Raw genomic sequence first — 16,913 nt, forward strand, 5'->3', positions numbered from 1 at the left:
AGAACGAGTGACCAGTTTGCATGGGTGACTGGTGCTGGGTGAGGTGGCTGTAATGCTGCATAAGTGTTCGGTGGTGGAACATGTGAGTGACTACAGACACATTTTTTCTGCTGTACGGTTGAAAATAGTCCTATGAAGATGGCAAGATGGTTCAGTGGGTCAATCGCTCATTGCTGACATCTCCCTTGAACTGCTCACCATGAGCTTCAACCCCGGTAAGTCCTTCTCAGCTAACCATCCTTCCAAGATGGGAAACTGAGTATCTATGAAATCGACAGCTTATGATATATACAGCGCTTAACACTATTGTTGATAGTGCTTGGAAGCTGCTCAAAGTCGGTACAAAGTACCACAAGGGATAATGTACAGCAGCGGGTGTGAGCAGTGCTGGTGTGTCAAATGTACAGCAGCGGGTGTGAGCAGTGCTGTGTGTGTCAGTTGCACTGCATTCGGCTAGGGATGCTTGTATGAAATGCTCTCACTGTCCAAGACAACTCTGCACGCTCGCCAGTCGCCACTGGCGCCCACGGGTAGCCCAGGGTATGTCTTGATAGGCTGCATGAAAGCGTGCAAGGCCTCTGCTGCACCCGTGTAAACCAATCTCCATCTTCTGTTTCCACAGGCTTCTCGCGACCTGGCGCAGATCAATGACCTGCAGTCTCAGCTGGAGGAGGCCAACAAGGAGAAGCAGGAGCAGCTGGAGAAGGTGACTATCAGCCACCACACCGTGACAGTGTACACCTCACACCTGGTACACCTCACACCTGGTACAGAGCTCTGATGGGTGCAGGGCAGCCAAAGGCACGAAAAGAAGGCATGCAGGGACATGCTCTGTGACAGGCACAGAGGGGCATTTAATGCAGGTCCATGTGTGATCGGGGATTCACAGGCACGCTTTTTCTCCGGATGCTTCCAATGGCTGGAGCAAGGTTCTAAGGTGCACAGGTGCTCCCCCTGCAGGTCCAAGCCAGTGGGCACAAGGTCTATGAAGACTCGGCCACCCAGAACTCGCTTTATGCAAATTGTGCTCAAGCAGAAAAGGCCCAGCATGTGGGAGGTGATGTGAAGGTCTGAACCACATGAAATGTAACACAGAGCTCTCACGCTCAGTAAAGGTCGCTGTGCGAAGCATTGATTAATTAGATTTTAAAACAAATATGTCTTTATTACAAATGCAGATCTCAATTAATCGTGGGGTGTTAAATTATGCACATATTGGCTTTCCGAGTACAGTTGTCATTACCACATCCCCACAATTTTCTCCAGATACATTTCGGCGGGTCAAACATGCTGACATTTAGCAGAGGACAATTCCCAGTAAATAGTGAGTGAACTAAGCCCCGAACTGCAATTGTGGCGCCTCATTTTCTGAGTGAAAACTTCTAATAGGAGGTATTTACTGTACCCGGTATCCGCATTGACTGGATGCGGTAAATACCTCATACCATCAACCCCATCCCTGAACCAGCCTTAGATCAATAGTAGAAGGGAAATGTTCTCAGGTGAACCCCACGGGTCTCTAGCTCGTTTAACGTGGGAGTTATAACTCCAAACAGGTGTGTAAGGCAGCTTCCACCAGGTGATGTATGTGGCATTGCTAAATCAAGAGCTGGCCTCACAAACCCGTTAAAAGATTAATCTTCTCTTCGCTTCGAAACATCAGTGGTACAAATACCTGCTACTCGATTACTTTAAAACGTACTATGAAGTGTAAGAGTTACTGTAAATACAACAGTGGTTAAAACAAACTTTTTTGAGTCAAGCACTGAAGAAAATTGTAAGTCCTTTGAGACTTCTGTGCTCCAGATGTTACAAGAGGCCCCTGGCATTTGGCAATGAAGCCGCCCCATATCTAAGCCCCTGTCCATCACAGTGTTGTTTTTCTGGTGCCTAAGGTTGAGGGCACATAGTGATTATAGCGTTGCCACTTGAGGGTTGGTGCTCTATTTTTGCGGCATAATAGAGATTTTCATCGGCCAGGGGTTCCCTCTTGCCTCTGTGATGTGTATGTACTGGGTAGGTTCAGCAGGTGGAGTAGAATGACAGATATTTAATAGACAAGCTGCAATATTGTGATAAGTACATCTGATTCCGGGGCTGCTAAGCTGGATCTCCACCACCAACCAGCGGTGACAGTCTGATTGGTGTTCCACTGGCAAATACTGGGATAAGTGGGGGGCGAAGGGGTTGACTCCAGCCTAGGCAAATTGGGGATATTGTTGTCAGAATGCAAGTCCAACAAATGCATCCTTTAGTGAAGGGAAATTTTATGACACATTCACCTTTTGGGCTGGAAAGAAGCGTATGCTGCATGGTGGGCATACCAGGTAGGCAGAGTCGCTGGCCGTGCTGCTCACAAGACTTGTGTCTTGTAATTGGTGATCTGGGCTGATCTCCATAGTCCAGGGCTGTTGCTGCTCCTCAACAGTGCAGCAGACTCTGCAGGCCGAGGCTGGTGTCCTTTCTCTTGGTGAATCTCTGTGCAGGCAGGCAGATAACTCAGGGCAGAGTGTGTGGTAAGAGGCCTGACATGCACACTTGCGATCCTCGCAGCCTTGGACCAACAATTTCAGTGATGCATTACAGTCCTCTGACCGCACCCTCAGATGTAGAGACAAGGGGCCGGTATGGTCAACTTAACCACATGGAGTTGACAGGGAAAGATCATTTGACCTTGCCGCAGTGCCTGGAGAGATACCCCCAATTCATTATAGACTGCCATTAACCAGGCGATTCAGAAAAGGGGGTGGTGATGAACAGAGTGTCTGAATTAAGCAGACCACTCTTACCCAGTCCAAAGATCAGGGCTTGATCCATCACCGTTATTTAGCTCACTGCACCATCCCAGCTCAGAACCTGGCTATATGCAAATCAGTCTGTCCCTGGCCCAGTGCATCATGGGAACAGGGCAGACTAAACTACCAAGCCAATTCTTCACCAGAAAGGAGACAAGCTACCGGGGACCGGTTTCTGGCATTTCAGCCGTCGTCGGCCCAGCTTGCTTGAATCCTGATGGGTGCAGTGAGCAAGGGACTCATGTCTGAGTATACCCTGCCACACCTATAGTGGCCAAAAACGATTCAGAAAAGGGGGTGGTGATGAACAGAGTGTCTGAATTAAGCAGACCACTCTTACCCAGTCCAAAGATCAGGGCTTGATCCATCACCGTTATTTAGCTCACTGCACCATCCCAGCTCAGAACCTGGCTATATGCAAATCAGTCTGTCCCTGGCCCAGTGCATCATGGGAACAGGGCAGACTAAACTACCAAGCCAATTCTTTACCAGAAAGGAGACAAGCTACCGGGGACAGGTTTCTGGCATTTCAGCCGTCGTCGGCCCGGCTTGCTTGAATCCTGATGGTGCAGTGAGCAAGGGACTCATGTCTGAGTATACCCTGCCACACCTATAGTGGCCAAAAACGATTCAGAAAAGGGGGTGGTGATGAACAGAGTGTCTGAATTAAGCAGACCACTCTTACCCAGTCCAAAGATCAGGGCTTGATCCATCACCATTATTTAGCTCACTGCACCATCCCAGCTCAGAACCTGGCTATATGCAAATCAGTCTGTCCCTGGCCCAGTGTATCATGGGAACAGGGTAGACTAAACTACCAAGCCAATTGTTCACCAGAAAGGAGACACCTCTAAGGTAATACAGCAAGACACATTCTCTCACCAAAAGTCAATCCCAAACACTTGTTTCCGGTCCAGGGAAGACCTGGCTTGGCAGTTCGGGCTGGACTGTTCCCATGAGGCACAGGGTCAGACTGATTTGCATATAGCCATGTCTGAACTGGGGTGGCAGAGTGGGCTAAAGAACGGTGATGGATTCAACCCAGATCTTTTGACTGGGTGTGAGTGTTTGATTGATTCAGATGCTCCGTCCATCACCACCCCCTTTTGTACCATTAACCAGGCAGCAGCCCATTTAAGGGAGATTACTGCCTCAGGGGTAATTCTTGGCCCCACTTTTGGTGACCCCCCTGTCCAGCAGCAGTCTATGGGTCTTCTGCAAAGCACTTAGAGTTGGCACCCTGGTGATCTGTGTTTTGGGGGGAGAGGCAGGGAGTCAGATATCACACATTGAAGAGATGAGTAGGGGAACTTGAAGAAAAAGCAAAAAACCCAGGATGAGGTACTAGTACGTAACCGCTCCGGACTAAAACCCTTACAAATATACTCAGAAACTCATAGGCAGGCACTGGAATGATTAGAGGGACGTGTGTAGTCCGGTACACACAGACATGTTGAGGAAGTTAAATTCAACCCTTGTATAACAACCCGAGCCATATTGCATGGCAGTGGAGAAGTGTGGCTCACTGATTAGAGCGGCAGACCCTGATGCAGAGGTCTGGCCCGGGACCAGGGTTCAATTCCTGACGCGGCAGGGTCCTGAACCCAAAAATGTCCACGGACTCGATAATTCTCGCCTCGGTGCCTATTCTAATCATGGGGTCCCATGCTGCAACTCTGGGCAATAGCTGCTTAATCTCCACTGCGGCGGCCCCCCCGCTGCGGGATGCCTGGCTTTCACCTTGGGGATGCCCAGTAGGGGTTATCTCACAGGGAAAAGCCAGGACGGGATCCCAAGGCAAGCGCCTTGATGCCTTCTGGTGATACGTGTGCTATAAAAGTCGCAATACATACATACATACATACATATTATCAATTCAGATCATTGCCCCTCCCTCACTCCCCTTAGACCCTTAGACCTTTAGCTGTCTTCCTCATTGGCACCTGGGAAACCACCTAGTCCAACTCGAGGCATGCAGCCTATCACTTCCTGTCTCCCACCGGTCCTTTGCCAGGATCTCTACATTTTGAACCCAGACTGCCGAGTAGCGCTGTTCTTGTCTTCTACGCCCCGCAATTATCAGGAAGTGAAAGGGGCATGGCGCGTTTGACGTACCCTCTCTTTAGCATTTCTGTTCGAAACTCTAAGGTAATACAGCAAGACACATTCTCTCACCAAAAGTCAATCCCAAACACAAAGGGTTAGTTAACTGCCAAATACACAGCACTGAAATCCGCGCACACTAACGCCCACACTGATGGCATGACGATGTTAATGCTAAGACACTGGTACCCACTGCGCCGCATCGACTTGCAGACTTGTTTTAGACGACGGCAAACACCTGGTGAGCATCTGTACTGTGAAGTCCTAATGAGTAGTACACGCACGAATGTACTGTCGGAGGCATGTACAGAGACAACACCTAACTAGCAGGTGACCGACAAGGACAGAAGTCGCGCGTGCAGACAGGACGACAAGGCCCTGCTTGCTACCCTTCCACGCAAATGACACACAGCGCAAACAAAGCATCTTTATGCTCTCTACCATTCCTATGTGACTCTTAGAGTATATCCTTTCGTATCCCTTCCCTATGTATATAGAGATAATTATATTCACCAGTCTCTTCTTTGTGTGACTTTACATCTTGTACATTTGCAATTTTTTTCTGTGTGTATCTTTTATGTAACACATGTAATCCTAAGTCCTTATGTTTTGCAACTGGTTCTTATGTAAAGCGCTCTGACACCTTAGGGGAAAGTTCGCGCTATATAACATAACATTAAATAAATAAATAAATCACCGGGCGCTGTCCCCGCGCACACCTGCGCCAGCGTTGCCATGGCGACCGCTCGCCAGACTCTGCGAGGCAAATCTGAGGGTCTCCGCACTGAGTGCAGCCTGCGGGTATCAGGGAATTGCTTCTGTGGAAGTAAGATTCTCTGCATTTTGGAAATAACTTCATGGAATGTGTAACAACAACGTTTACTATGACCCTTTAGAATATTGTTTAAGTGTACACCACATTGACGGTGATTTTCTGAAGGAAAATGCCTCTTTCCAATGCCCCAGGCTCTTTGTTGTGATGTACCAGCCTGCATTGACCCCTAGAGCCCCCCATCCAGTGCTTACTTTGTAAAACAATAAGCGCTTGCGTTTTCGAATAACAGGAGTCACAAATGCCAAGGCTGCTGTCTTGATTTCAACCTCGTGCTTCTTTAATCTCTCTTTATCTTGCTCCCACGCCTGCGGTTTCTTTTCTTCCCCTCATTCTTCCATTGTCAGTTTCAGCATTTCCCTTCATCTCCTTCCACACCTTTGTGTATTTCTCTTTCTTACTCGGGTTCAAAGTTTGTGGCAGAAAAATAAGCACCACTCCCCAAAAATGAGGGCCGTGGGCCCCACCGGGGCAAATTAAGCACTGCCCCCATCTGACTGTGCTTCACTTCCATGTGACATACACTTCTCTCAGTTTGGTAGAACCTGCCCTGTTATCTGGTCAGCATGGCGTCTTTTTACCACTAACTAGCTTGCCTGTTCGGTGACATACCCCATGCCTCCCTGTAGAAGGTATAGACATCTTCCTGGTACCCACGACTTTATTGAGCACGTGCTCCTCTGCCCCGACATACTACCCTGTAGATTGGCCGAGGGTATATCTTGGTGTGTCTTCCCCACGGCTTCATGAATTCCAGCCTGCCCCATCCTCCCGACTGAATCCGCGTCCAACCATTCCCGTGCAAGGCGCAGCTTTACACCCGCATCTTTTCCAATTAAGCCCCGCGCGGGAACTGATTTAGAAAAACAATGGTGCGAGCACGGCCAGTAATCCTCGATCGATGAAGGGAATAAAGCCCCGCAGAGGCTGGTTTCAGTCTGAGATTATTGCAGGCTGTAGGGGAGGCCGCCATCAACGGGGTATGGATTTCTCCCTCCCGTTGGTGCGCGCAGGAATCGTGGACTGCTCTCAGAAGCTTTGCTAAGCACTCTAATGTTTCCGCCTCGGAGTCGGCGCTGATACACATTAGACACTTCTCATAATACTGCGACCCCGTGATGCTATAGCCGATTCGGTGTTTATGGATGTAATCAATAGTGTGGTTTAAAGGACGCCAACATGCTGTGCACCACGAGCCACCCAGATGTTCATTCCCAGGAGTCAAGCCACAGTCCATGTGGAAACACTGGGATGTTTGCCCTGGCAGGCACCGGGGGAAGGGGCAGGTATAACATGGGCAAGAAGGCACCACGGCCGCCTGTCCAAAAGGCAACGGGCGCTGTGCCCTGGCAGGCATTTGGGCACTTTGCCCTGGCTGGAAGGCATTTGGGCGCGGTGCCCTGACAGGCATTAGCAAAAGACACACAGATGATGGAACGAAAGCAGAGCAAATCAAACATTTACACCAGTCAATAGATCAAGATTAAATCCATCATTCTTTTGCTCACCATGCCATATGCAAATCGGTCTTGACCCTGTGCCTCATGGGAACAGTCCAGCCTGAACTGCAAGCCAGGTCCTCCCTGGACAGAAAACAAGCATCCTGGGACCGGTTTTTGGGCATCTCCCCTCATCAGCCATGCTAGCTTGAATTCGGTGGCCCAGTGAGCCCGGGACCCACATCTGTCCATAACTGGCGCACTTAGGGCGAGAAAGCAAAAGACACACAGATGATGGATGGAATGCAGAGCAAATCAAACATTTACCCCCAGTCATTAGATTTAGGTCAAATCCATTGTTCTTTTGCTCACCATGCCACCCCAGTTTAGACCCAACCATATGCAAATCAGTCTTGACCCTGTGCCTCATTAGAACAGTCCAGCCTGAACTGCCAAGCCAGGTCCTCCTTGGACCGGAAACAAGCATCCTGGGACCGCTTTTGAGGAATCACCCCTCATCTGGGTCAAGACTGTTTGCATTAATTGTTCTTTTTGCATTTGTCACCCCGATAGGAACAGGTATGCCTAGGCGTGGGTCCCATGCTCTCCATGCCACTGGAGTCCAGCTGGACCTGGCTGATGAGGTGTGAAACCCCGAATCCGGTCCTAGGATACTTGTTTCCAATCCAGGGAGGACCCGGCCTGGCAGTTCGGGCTGAACTGTTCCTATAGGGAGCAGGGTCAAGACTGATTTGCATATGACTGGGTTCAAACTGGAAGGGCATGGGGAGCAAACAACTATGGATTTAGGCCCAGATCTCTGCCCTGGGTTGAAAGTATGACATTGATCTGCATTCAGTCCATCAATTGTTCTTTCTGCATTTGTCACCTTGAGTGGGACGGGTATGTCCAGACATGGGTCCCGTGCTCTCCATGCCACTGTAGTCAAGCTAGCCTGCCTTATGAGGGGTGAAACCCTGAAACTGGTCCTAGGATGTTTGTTTACAGTCGAGGCAGAACCTGGCCTGCTAGTTCGTGCAGGACTGTTCCTATAGGGGTCAGGACTGATTTGCATATGGCTGGGTTCAAACTGAAATGGCATGGGAAGCAAAGAAAACAATGGATTTAGGTCCAGATCTCTGTACTGGGGTGAATGTACGCAGGCAGGCATTAGGGCGTTGTGTCCTGGCAGACTAAGGGCATTGTGCCCTGTAAGGCACTTGGATGTTGTATTTCAGAAGGCCTCTGTAGTGTGGCCCAGTGGTCAGTAGGATGCTTGTTAACCTGGAGCAGTGATGTTCAGTACAGGATGGGCAAGCCCCCTCTTTACCCTTCCTCAGTAGCCACTCCCACACGTAGCACGAGTTAAAGACCAGTGCTGAAGTGCACCTATATTCTCTGGTCAGGATTCTTTCGTCCTCGCTCTCCGTTTTTTAGAGGAATTCTGTTATCCCTGTTGGAGATACTTTTTTGATTACCCATCCGTTAGATAGACACCTTTGCTGACTATTTTTGTCCAAACAAGTTTTTGTTCCTTACAGTTAAACATGCTTTACTGCAAGGCAAACAACGTGACTTAGTTATGTTAGTTAGCTGTGCCATAGAACGAGGAGGAGACAATCTAAACCTTGCTTCCAAGTTCGATCGAAGTGTGTGATCTTGGGTAAATGCTTTATCACTTCTCTTAGTGCCAAAAGGGGGAGAGGGTGCTTAAAAATACACCGAACACCAGTAATATGTGCTATCTAAAATTAAAAATATCAACATTTACTGCAATATCCACGAGACAGAATTTGAGCTGAGTGCTTTACTCTGTCTTCATCATCTTTGCTAAAGTGCCTCTTTTTCTAAAGTGAATGTTTGGTTTCCAATGTCGTGGAGATGAGTCTCTACTGAATTGCCCCTTCACAGCCCTGTGTCTTTGCCAAACTGCTCCTCCTTGAGTAGCGAGCACGGAGACTTTCCAATGTAACTTTCCCGTTTTGGTTAACTAGATGTACCGCACTTATATTCACTAGCCCTACATCAGGAAGCTTACATACCAACAGACCTGAAAACATAGTCCCCTCATTTTTTTCAAAATCTCCTCTATTTTTTAATTCCAAAATGTTGGCATGTACTGTGAAGAATCCTAGCCACATTTCATCTATGCTCCTGAACAGACCCAGTTAAGTATTCTGACCATAGCCAGTCATGGAAGTAAGATGTACGTAAGATGTACTTAGGGTATCGCTTATCGCTGTCCCTCTCTCTTCTCCAATCTAGTTGCAAGGCCTTCAAAGCCAGCTGGAATTTTTGGAGCAGTCCATGGTGGATAAGTCCTTGGTCAGCCGGCAAGAAGCGAAGATACGGGAGCTGGACACAAAGCTGGAGTTCGAGAGGACACAAGTCAAACGCCTGGAGGTGAGTGCTAATCATTGGCATTCTGAGTCTGTGAGATAAAGCTGTGTGGGAGCTCATATTGCTACTGCCCTTGTCTATAAACCCTATAGGACGGTGTCGCAGTGAATTGCATGATGTCATCAATGATGTCATCTAACATGTCATGAGTGATATAATATATGACGTCGTAAGCAGTGCATGGCAGGGGACGCCAGTTATAGTCTAATCAGTAAACTAAAGCTGGAAAAATTTCAAATTATTTCAGGTTGTAGACATTAGTTTTTATATTATTTAAACACCCAACTATAGAGCCGCTTTAACCTTTGTAATTTCAGTGAATTTCTAGGTTATTTTTAACGTAAGATAAGTTCCTATTAGCATACTTTAACATCACTTTAAAGTTTGTCTTTTTTAGTGTGTGTGTGTGTGTGTATATATATATCTGCAAAAATCTTACTATTTTAAAATTAGAGACTTGTTAAACGACTTAGAAGATGGGGATCGGCTGAGTAAACAGATGTGGAAAGGGGATGCTATACTCATGCAGACGTTTCTCTAACTTGTTTTAGGCCTTTAAAAATATATTCTGCCTCAAATTACTGAAACCCCATACCCTCTCACACTTTTAACCCTCTGGTTTCTTGCCTGCATTAACATGTCAATAATCTTTTACTTCAGTCTGTTTTTCCGGAAGGTGGTATTCCAACAAAATAATGTTCAGGAGTGCCTCAAATTTGTCTTGAGTACAAGACATTAGCAAATCCGTTGTTCATTAGAACTCAGTGATAACACTGTAGTTGATTTCTAAGGAGTTAACTTACAGACTACTGCTGGTGTTGAAAGTACACCTTTTAGTATGCATGGCAGAATATTTTACTCGCATGAATAAGAAATTTATTTGGGAACTCATAGAAAATGTGTCTTAATTTTCGCTTACTAGAGCGCCAACCATAATTTGTATCACAAACAGAACCCCTCATTTTCTTAATTTCTTGAGGAAATATTTCAATTTTGTTATAAATACAAAATTTTAGAGCTCTAGTTGTTCACTGTGGGAAGCTGCACTGATTTGATCACAAGAGAGTTAACTGGCTGACCACTGCTGGTGTTGAAAGTGCATGTTTCAGTCTGCATGTCAGAATGTTTTACTGACATGGATACAAATACATTTGAGAAATCATAGAAAATGTGGCCTCATTTTATCTGTCTAGAGCACTATTCGGAATTTCTATGAACCCACCCCCCCCCTAATGTTCTTAATTTCTAAAGGGAATGATTCAAGATGGCTCCAGGTGTGCCCGGTTGTGTCATAAATAGAGAATGTTAGTTCTCCAGTTCATCGGAACACCCTGGGGGGCTCCAGTAGAACCCCAGGGGAATCAACTGACAGGCTTCTGCTGCTGTTGGAAGTACATGTATTACTCAGAATGTCAGACTTTCTTTTCACATGGCTGCGGAAGATAGTAATCATTCACGGAAAGTATGCTCTCCATTTAGCTTTTGGACCTCTATATGAACATCATGAGAGAAAACGGTTTCAAACATGGCTCATCAAAGCCAAGGCTAGGATCAGAGTTATTCCATAATTCCTAAAATTAATATGGTGCCACCAACAAGTGTTTCATATTGTAACTAAAATCTGTTATCGCCATTTATATATGCTCGTTTCTGTGACTCTCAAAAACATGCTCTTTCTGCAATGCATTTCAATGGAGACAATGCCCCTGAGTCTTGTAATGGCTGCCACAATATGCTGTCCATGCTGTGACCTACCAATCAAAGGGTGGAGGATTTCTTTGGAACCCTCTAAACCCCAGCATGCCCCTTGGAGTTAGGGTGTGCTCACTTATATACTATTTTTAAATAATTTTCAGGATGCATGGACCAGGTCCCAGAATCCTGTAATGGCTGCCAAAAGATATTGTTCAGGTTATGGCTGCTGTTGTATCTTTGTATATCATATGTGTACATTATTTATCATATATAGTTAGTGTAATGTGCTTAGTGTACGTGTCTCTTTAACATAGAACGCTGTATCACCCATGTTCTAGGGTGGTGGTGTACTGTGACAGGGTTTGGTGCCCTCATGAGACCGTTGTGTGCTTGCCGGAGAAGGAGCACCAACTGCAGTTATTGTGCGCAATAAAGTTATCTGCTTGATCGTCTACTGACTCAGTGGCTTTGAATTACAAAAGCCGCCAGTCAGGACTGACTAGCCTCCTTTAAAGTGGCAAATCAGAGAATATCTGGGAATAAATATGGGAAATGAACAGTGGCTTAACAAACCTTGAGGGGGACCCCCTGCAAAGTGCAGGGCGCCCACCCTCCGGACTGGAAGTTAATGTTTTGGGACTCCCTCCAAACCCCTCTCCTTGTTCTTGGCCCCTGCTTTACGGATCAGCAGAAACATTTCAGGAAGGAGCTGAGTTGGTTGAACTTTTTTGGGAGGGAATGTTTTGTGCTGCATTAACAGCGTCAAAGTTATTAGCGAAACACAAAGATGCTCTTCCAATGAACTCTTTAACCTAACTGTAATTACACAGAGGCGACTTCCACTGTGATATACACGCATATATATATGTTACTGACGTTCGCGCCACAGCCAATTTAAAAAGAACATTAACATGGTCATAGACAGTAAGACCGACTAAGGCGCTGCGCCGAAACGCGTTTGTTTTCCTGCTTACAGCAATAACGTTTTTGCAAATGATTCCCAGAGAGTGCTGGCTTCTGTTTTGCTAAACGGAGGAGCTTTGATGTAATCGCGGTGCACTTCCACCAAAAAATTATGTCCTCCAAATGCTGGGAGATGTCTTCCAGCACATGGGGATAATTTATTAGTCTTTCCATTTTGGGACTGCCAGAAGCTTGAAAGGAAGAGTGATGGTTTTTTGCTTTAAAAAAATGTTCACAAAAAAATGCAATTAGAAAAAAAACATTTTGCAAAACTACTGTAAGATTTTAGGTACCATATCTTCACAGCATCAATTAGTAACATGTTGATGTATGCTTGTACTCCACAAAAATATTCATAATAGAAAATCAGTGTAAGCAGTTGAAATACGATTATGGGAAACAAAAATAAACAAGCATTGGCAAAGCCAGTAGGTCTGAAATTGATGGTCAGTCTTTTGGTTTTGTCAATGCGAGACTTGTTTAGGTATGGTCTTTGTAAAACCTTAGCGGTGCGGGAGCTGCTGGGCCCTCACTATTCTAACAAGCATTGGCAAAAGCAAAAATAGTTTTTTGGTCTAAAAAAGCACACATTACCACAGCAGTTCTGGGCACTGAACAAAACTACTTTGTGTGCCAATATCAAAAGAGTCAAATCAGGTTCCCCGGAAGACCCTGTTAAGCCAGAATTATTCAGATTATTCCAGGACTCCATCTTGCGGGAAGGGCGGATGTTAATTAACAGCTCACTTCAGTCGGCGACCATTCCCCCATCCTGGAAACATGCTAAAGTTGTCCCCCTTTTAAAAAAGCCATCATTAGATCCCACCAGATCAGACAGCTTTAGACCCATCTCCTTGCTCCCCTATCTTGCCAAGGTGATGGAGGCCCATGTAAATTCCATTCTAACTACTTATTTGGAGTCGAATGGAATATTGGACGAATCTCAGAACGGCTTCCGTGCTAAACATAGCACGGAATCTGCTTTGCTAGCCGTTACGGAACATCTGAGGGAGGGGCTGGACCAGGGTGAGACATCTGCCCTGGTTCTGCTGGACTTGAGCGCGGCCTTTGACACGGTCTCCCACAGGATCCTGCTTGCGAGACTGTGGGATATCGGAGTCAGGGAGAGAGCCTTGGGATGGTTCACGTCGTTCTTATCTGACCGCTCCTTCCAAGTGCACGCCCCACCGTACTCATCCAGCATACACCCCCTGGACTGTGGAGTCCCGCAGGGCTCTGCGCTCAGCCCCACATTGTTCAATGTGTACGTCCGCCCCCTGGCCATGTTGGCCAGGGACAGTAACATCAAACTAATATCATACGCGGACGATACACAACTCATTTTTTCCTTTTCTAAGAACAGTGGGGCTGACCAAATTAAGTTCCAGGAAGATATCCTGGCTATATCGAATTGGCTGTCACAGAACTATCTCCAGCTAAATTCTTCCAAGACGGAGATACTCCTTGTAGGTAGGGACACCCAGAAATGGGATGCACATTGGTGGCCTCCCACTCTGGGACCCTCTCCCGCCCCCAAAGAGGCTGTTAAAAACCTGGGTGTGATGTTGGACAACACACTCTCCATGGAAATTCATGCCAAGAGAGTGGCAGGCACCTGCTATGGTCGCCTGCGCTCTCTCAAACCTATCCTCGGATTCTTTGAGCCTTGCATCCGCCAGACTATAATTCAGGCCTTAGTCTTATCCCATCTAGACTACTGCAATGTCCTGATGCTAGGTTCTAACTTGACGGTGATAAACAGACTACAGAGAGCCCAGAATGCCGCGGCTCGCATTTTATTTGCACTGCCAAAAAAATGCCACACCTCCCCTATCCTCCATCGGTTACATTGGCTACCGGTTAAACAACGTATCCAGTTCAAAAGTCTATGTCTAATTCATAAAATCCTGTATAATACCGCCCCTCAAACCTTGCAGGGACTCTGTTCCTTCTTTGTCCCCTCGCGTGCCCTTCGTTCAGCCGACCTGTCACTGGCACGCACGACTAAGATCCGTAGGTGCCGAGCTGGTGGTCGCTCTTTTAGGCATCTGGCGCCGAAGCTGTGGAATTCGATCTCCCTTGGGGCTCGGGCCACTTCCAACCACCTGCTGTTCCGTAAACAGATTAAAACTTGGCTGTTCTCTTCCATCTAACTTCACCTTCTCTGTTGTGTTGCACTGCTTTTAGGTATGTCCGCAGCGCTGGGACGCCCCATTGCTGGGGTAGCCATGCGCTATACAAGCAGACAAGCAGACTTAACAATATGCTACTTGTAAAAGTTGAGAATACTGTCACTCATGGTGAAGCCAGCTGATGGAAAGAGAGAGAGAGAGAGACATAATTCTATTAAACGCAAAAGGTCATGGTTAACGCAAGGCCTAAATAGAGGCCCAATTATTAAAGAAAATCTCAAAAGTGCATCCCTGGTATATATCTTTGCATTAAGTACATATATACAGTTTCCATGAATTCACAGAAGTAGGCCAAGAAATAGTACTCCTAAAAAATATTTGTGATACACTGCTCCCTGCTTTTGGACCTGCCTAGGACCTACCTTAGGCGTGACTTATATGTGATAAAAGAGAAGGTTTGGATCTGGCAAGTAGTTTAACTGGCTATTTCGAAATGGCAGTTTAAAACTGCACACACAGGCTATGCAATGGCAAACCTGAACCATGTTTAAAGGGCTACTGAGTGAGGGGAACAGTCAGAGCTGTAGGCCCACTAGTAGCGTGTGATTTTAGAGGTCCTGGGCACATATAGTTCAGTGTACTAGGAAATCGCAAGTAAATTAAATATGCCAATTTTGGATAAGCCAATGTTACCATGTCTAGAGTACAAGGCATATGCACATTAGCACTGGTTAGCAGTGGTAAAGTGCCCAGAATCCTAAAGCCAGCAAAAAGAGGGTCAGAAAAATAGGTGGAGGAAGACAAAAAGTTTTGGTATAACCCTGTAGAAAGGCTCAATCCAACATGTGATCAGCACAGTTTTGTATTAGGTTGTCTGTCACTTTCCTGTTCTTCCATATGTTTGAAGGAGAGCAGCACCAGGGCCTCCCGATTGAATGTGCCGTGCCCTTTCGGTGGCACTTTGATTCAGTTTAGGGCTGCAGACACTCCGAAGTCCCCTCATATCTGCATTGATGCACCACTATACCCGGACAAGGGTTTGTGTGCATGACTTTAACTGTGTTTTGGATGGTGAACAAGAGATTTTACTACCGCCCACCAAGGCACATCCCCAGCAGTTGTATACTACCTTTATTTCCTCCCTCCATAGCTCACTTGTCCCCTTTTTTTTGTATTATCTCTCCTCCCTCCTGACTTATTTATCCTCTCTCTCTCTTTCACCCTGTCTTAGTACCTCTCTTATATCCTCATTCTCCTCACCAGTCTTTAGTTGTCTCGCACACTTCCTTGTTACTCCTGCCTCACCCTCACTTGCTGTGTCTCTGCTCATCTGCATTTGCACCTCTTACCACGGGCCCCTCCGTGCCTCTCCTCCCTCATTCAGACTCTTTCTTTGCACCTTTATCAGACATTTTCTTCACCCTTTCACTATCCACCTCCTCACCCTCTCTCCACTCCTACTCAGTACCTCTCACTTTATCTTTTCTGTTAGTGACTCAACATCATTGTCCTAACCCCTCAATTAGTCAATCTCTTCACCCCTTACTGTACTTCATCTGTTAGTGGATCACCCTTCTTGTACTGACCCCTCACCTAGTCCCTTTATTCGCCCCCTCACTCAGCGCTCTTCTTTTCACCTCTCACCTTACTTGTTATGTTAGTGGCTCGCCCTCCTTATTGTGACCCACCTACCCCATTCTTAACCAGCCACTCACCATGCATTAGCTAAAGCTCACCAAGACTGATTTGCGTATGGCTGGGTTCAAACTGGAATGGCATGGTGAGCAAAATAACGATCGATTTAGGCCCAGATCTCTGTACTGGGGTGAATGTATGACATTGTTCTATCCGTCAACTGTTGTTTTTGCATTTGTCATCCTGAGTGGGACGGGTATGCTCAGATGTGAGTCCTGTGCTCTCCATGCCACTGGAATCAAGCTATCCAGGCTGAAGAGGGCTGAAAGCCCGGAACCGGTCCTAGGATTCTTGTTTCCAGTCGAAGGAGGACCTGGCTTGGCATTTCGGGCTGGACTGTTCCCATGGGGCACAGGGTCAAGACTGATTTGCATATGGCTGGGTTCACACTGGAATGGCATGGTGAGCAAAATAACGATGGATTTAGGCCCAGATCTCTCTACTGGGGTGAATGTATGACATTGTTCTGCATTCTGTCCATCAACTGTTGTTTTTGCATTTGTCACCCTGAGTGGGACGGGTATACTCAGACGTGAGTCCTGTGCTCTCCATGCCACTGGAATCAAGCTATCCTGACTGAAGAGTCCTAGGATTCTTTTTTTTTTTGTTTTTGTTTTTTTTGTGAACCTTTATTATTACTTCAAGCAGTTACAAGTAAGGGCCTACAACCACCCCGGCCGGCTGCTAGCAAAACATAAGTACAGCAGAGCAACGTGGAAAGTTATAACAGGTCGAGACCGGGGTCTTACAAATGTCCAGGACATGACTCATGTTCAAGCGTGCAGGTCGGAAGTAGGATTATGAAGGTTCATTTTAAAATAAGGAAAAACTAAAAATAAGTGCCATACGGTCATACATG

General features: G+C 46.6%; 1 protein-coding gene across 22 annotated transcripts in view; it reads left to right on the top strand.

The window, feature by feature from the left end:
- Nucleotides 1–16,913, top strand: part of MYO18A (myosin XVIIIA) — a 778,205-nt gene that overhangs the window by 664,767 nt on the left and 96,525 nt on the right. For all 22 annotated transcript variants that reach the window (XM_086955115.1, XM_086955123.1, XM_086955114.1 and 19 more), the window contains 2 exons: nt 623–706; nt 9,435–9,572. In XM_086955115.1, the coding sequence (XP_086811241.1) occupies nt 623–706; nt 9,435–9,572 (222 nt within the window). The remainder of the gene's footprint in view (nt 1–622; nt 707–9,434; nt 9,573–16,913) is intronic.

Source organism: Lissotriton vulgaris, chromosome 2_1 (assembly GCF_964263255.1).
Source record: "Lissotriton vulgaris chromosome 2_1, aLisVul1.2, whole genome shotgun sequence".
In the NCBI taxonomy this organism is placed as follows: domain Eukaryota; kingdom Metazoa; phylum Chordata; class Amphibia; order Caudata; family Salamandridae; genus Lissotriton; species Lissotriton vulgaris.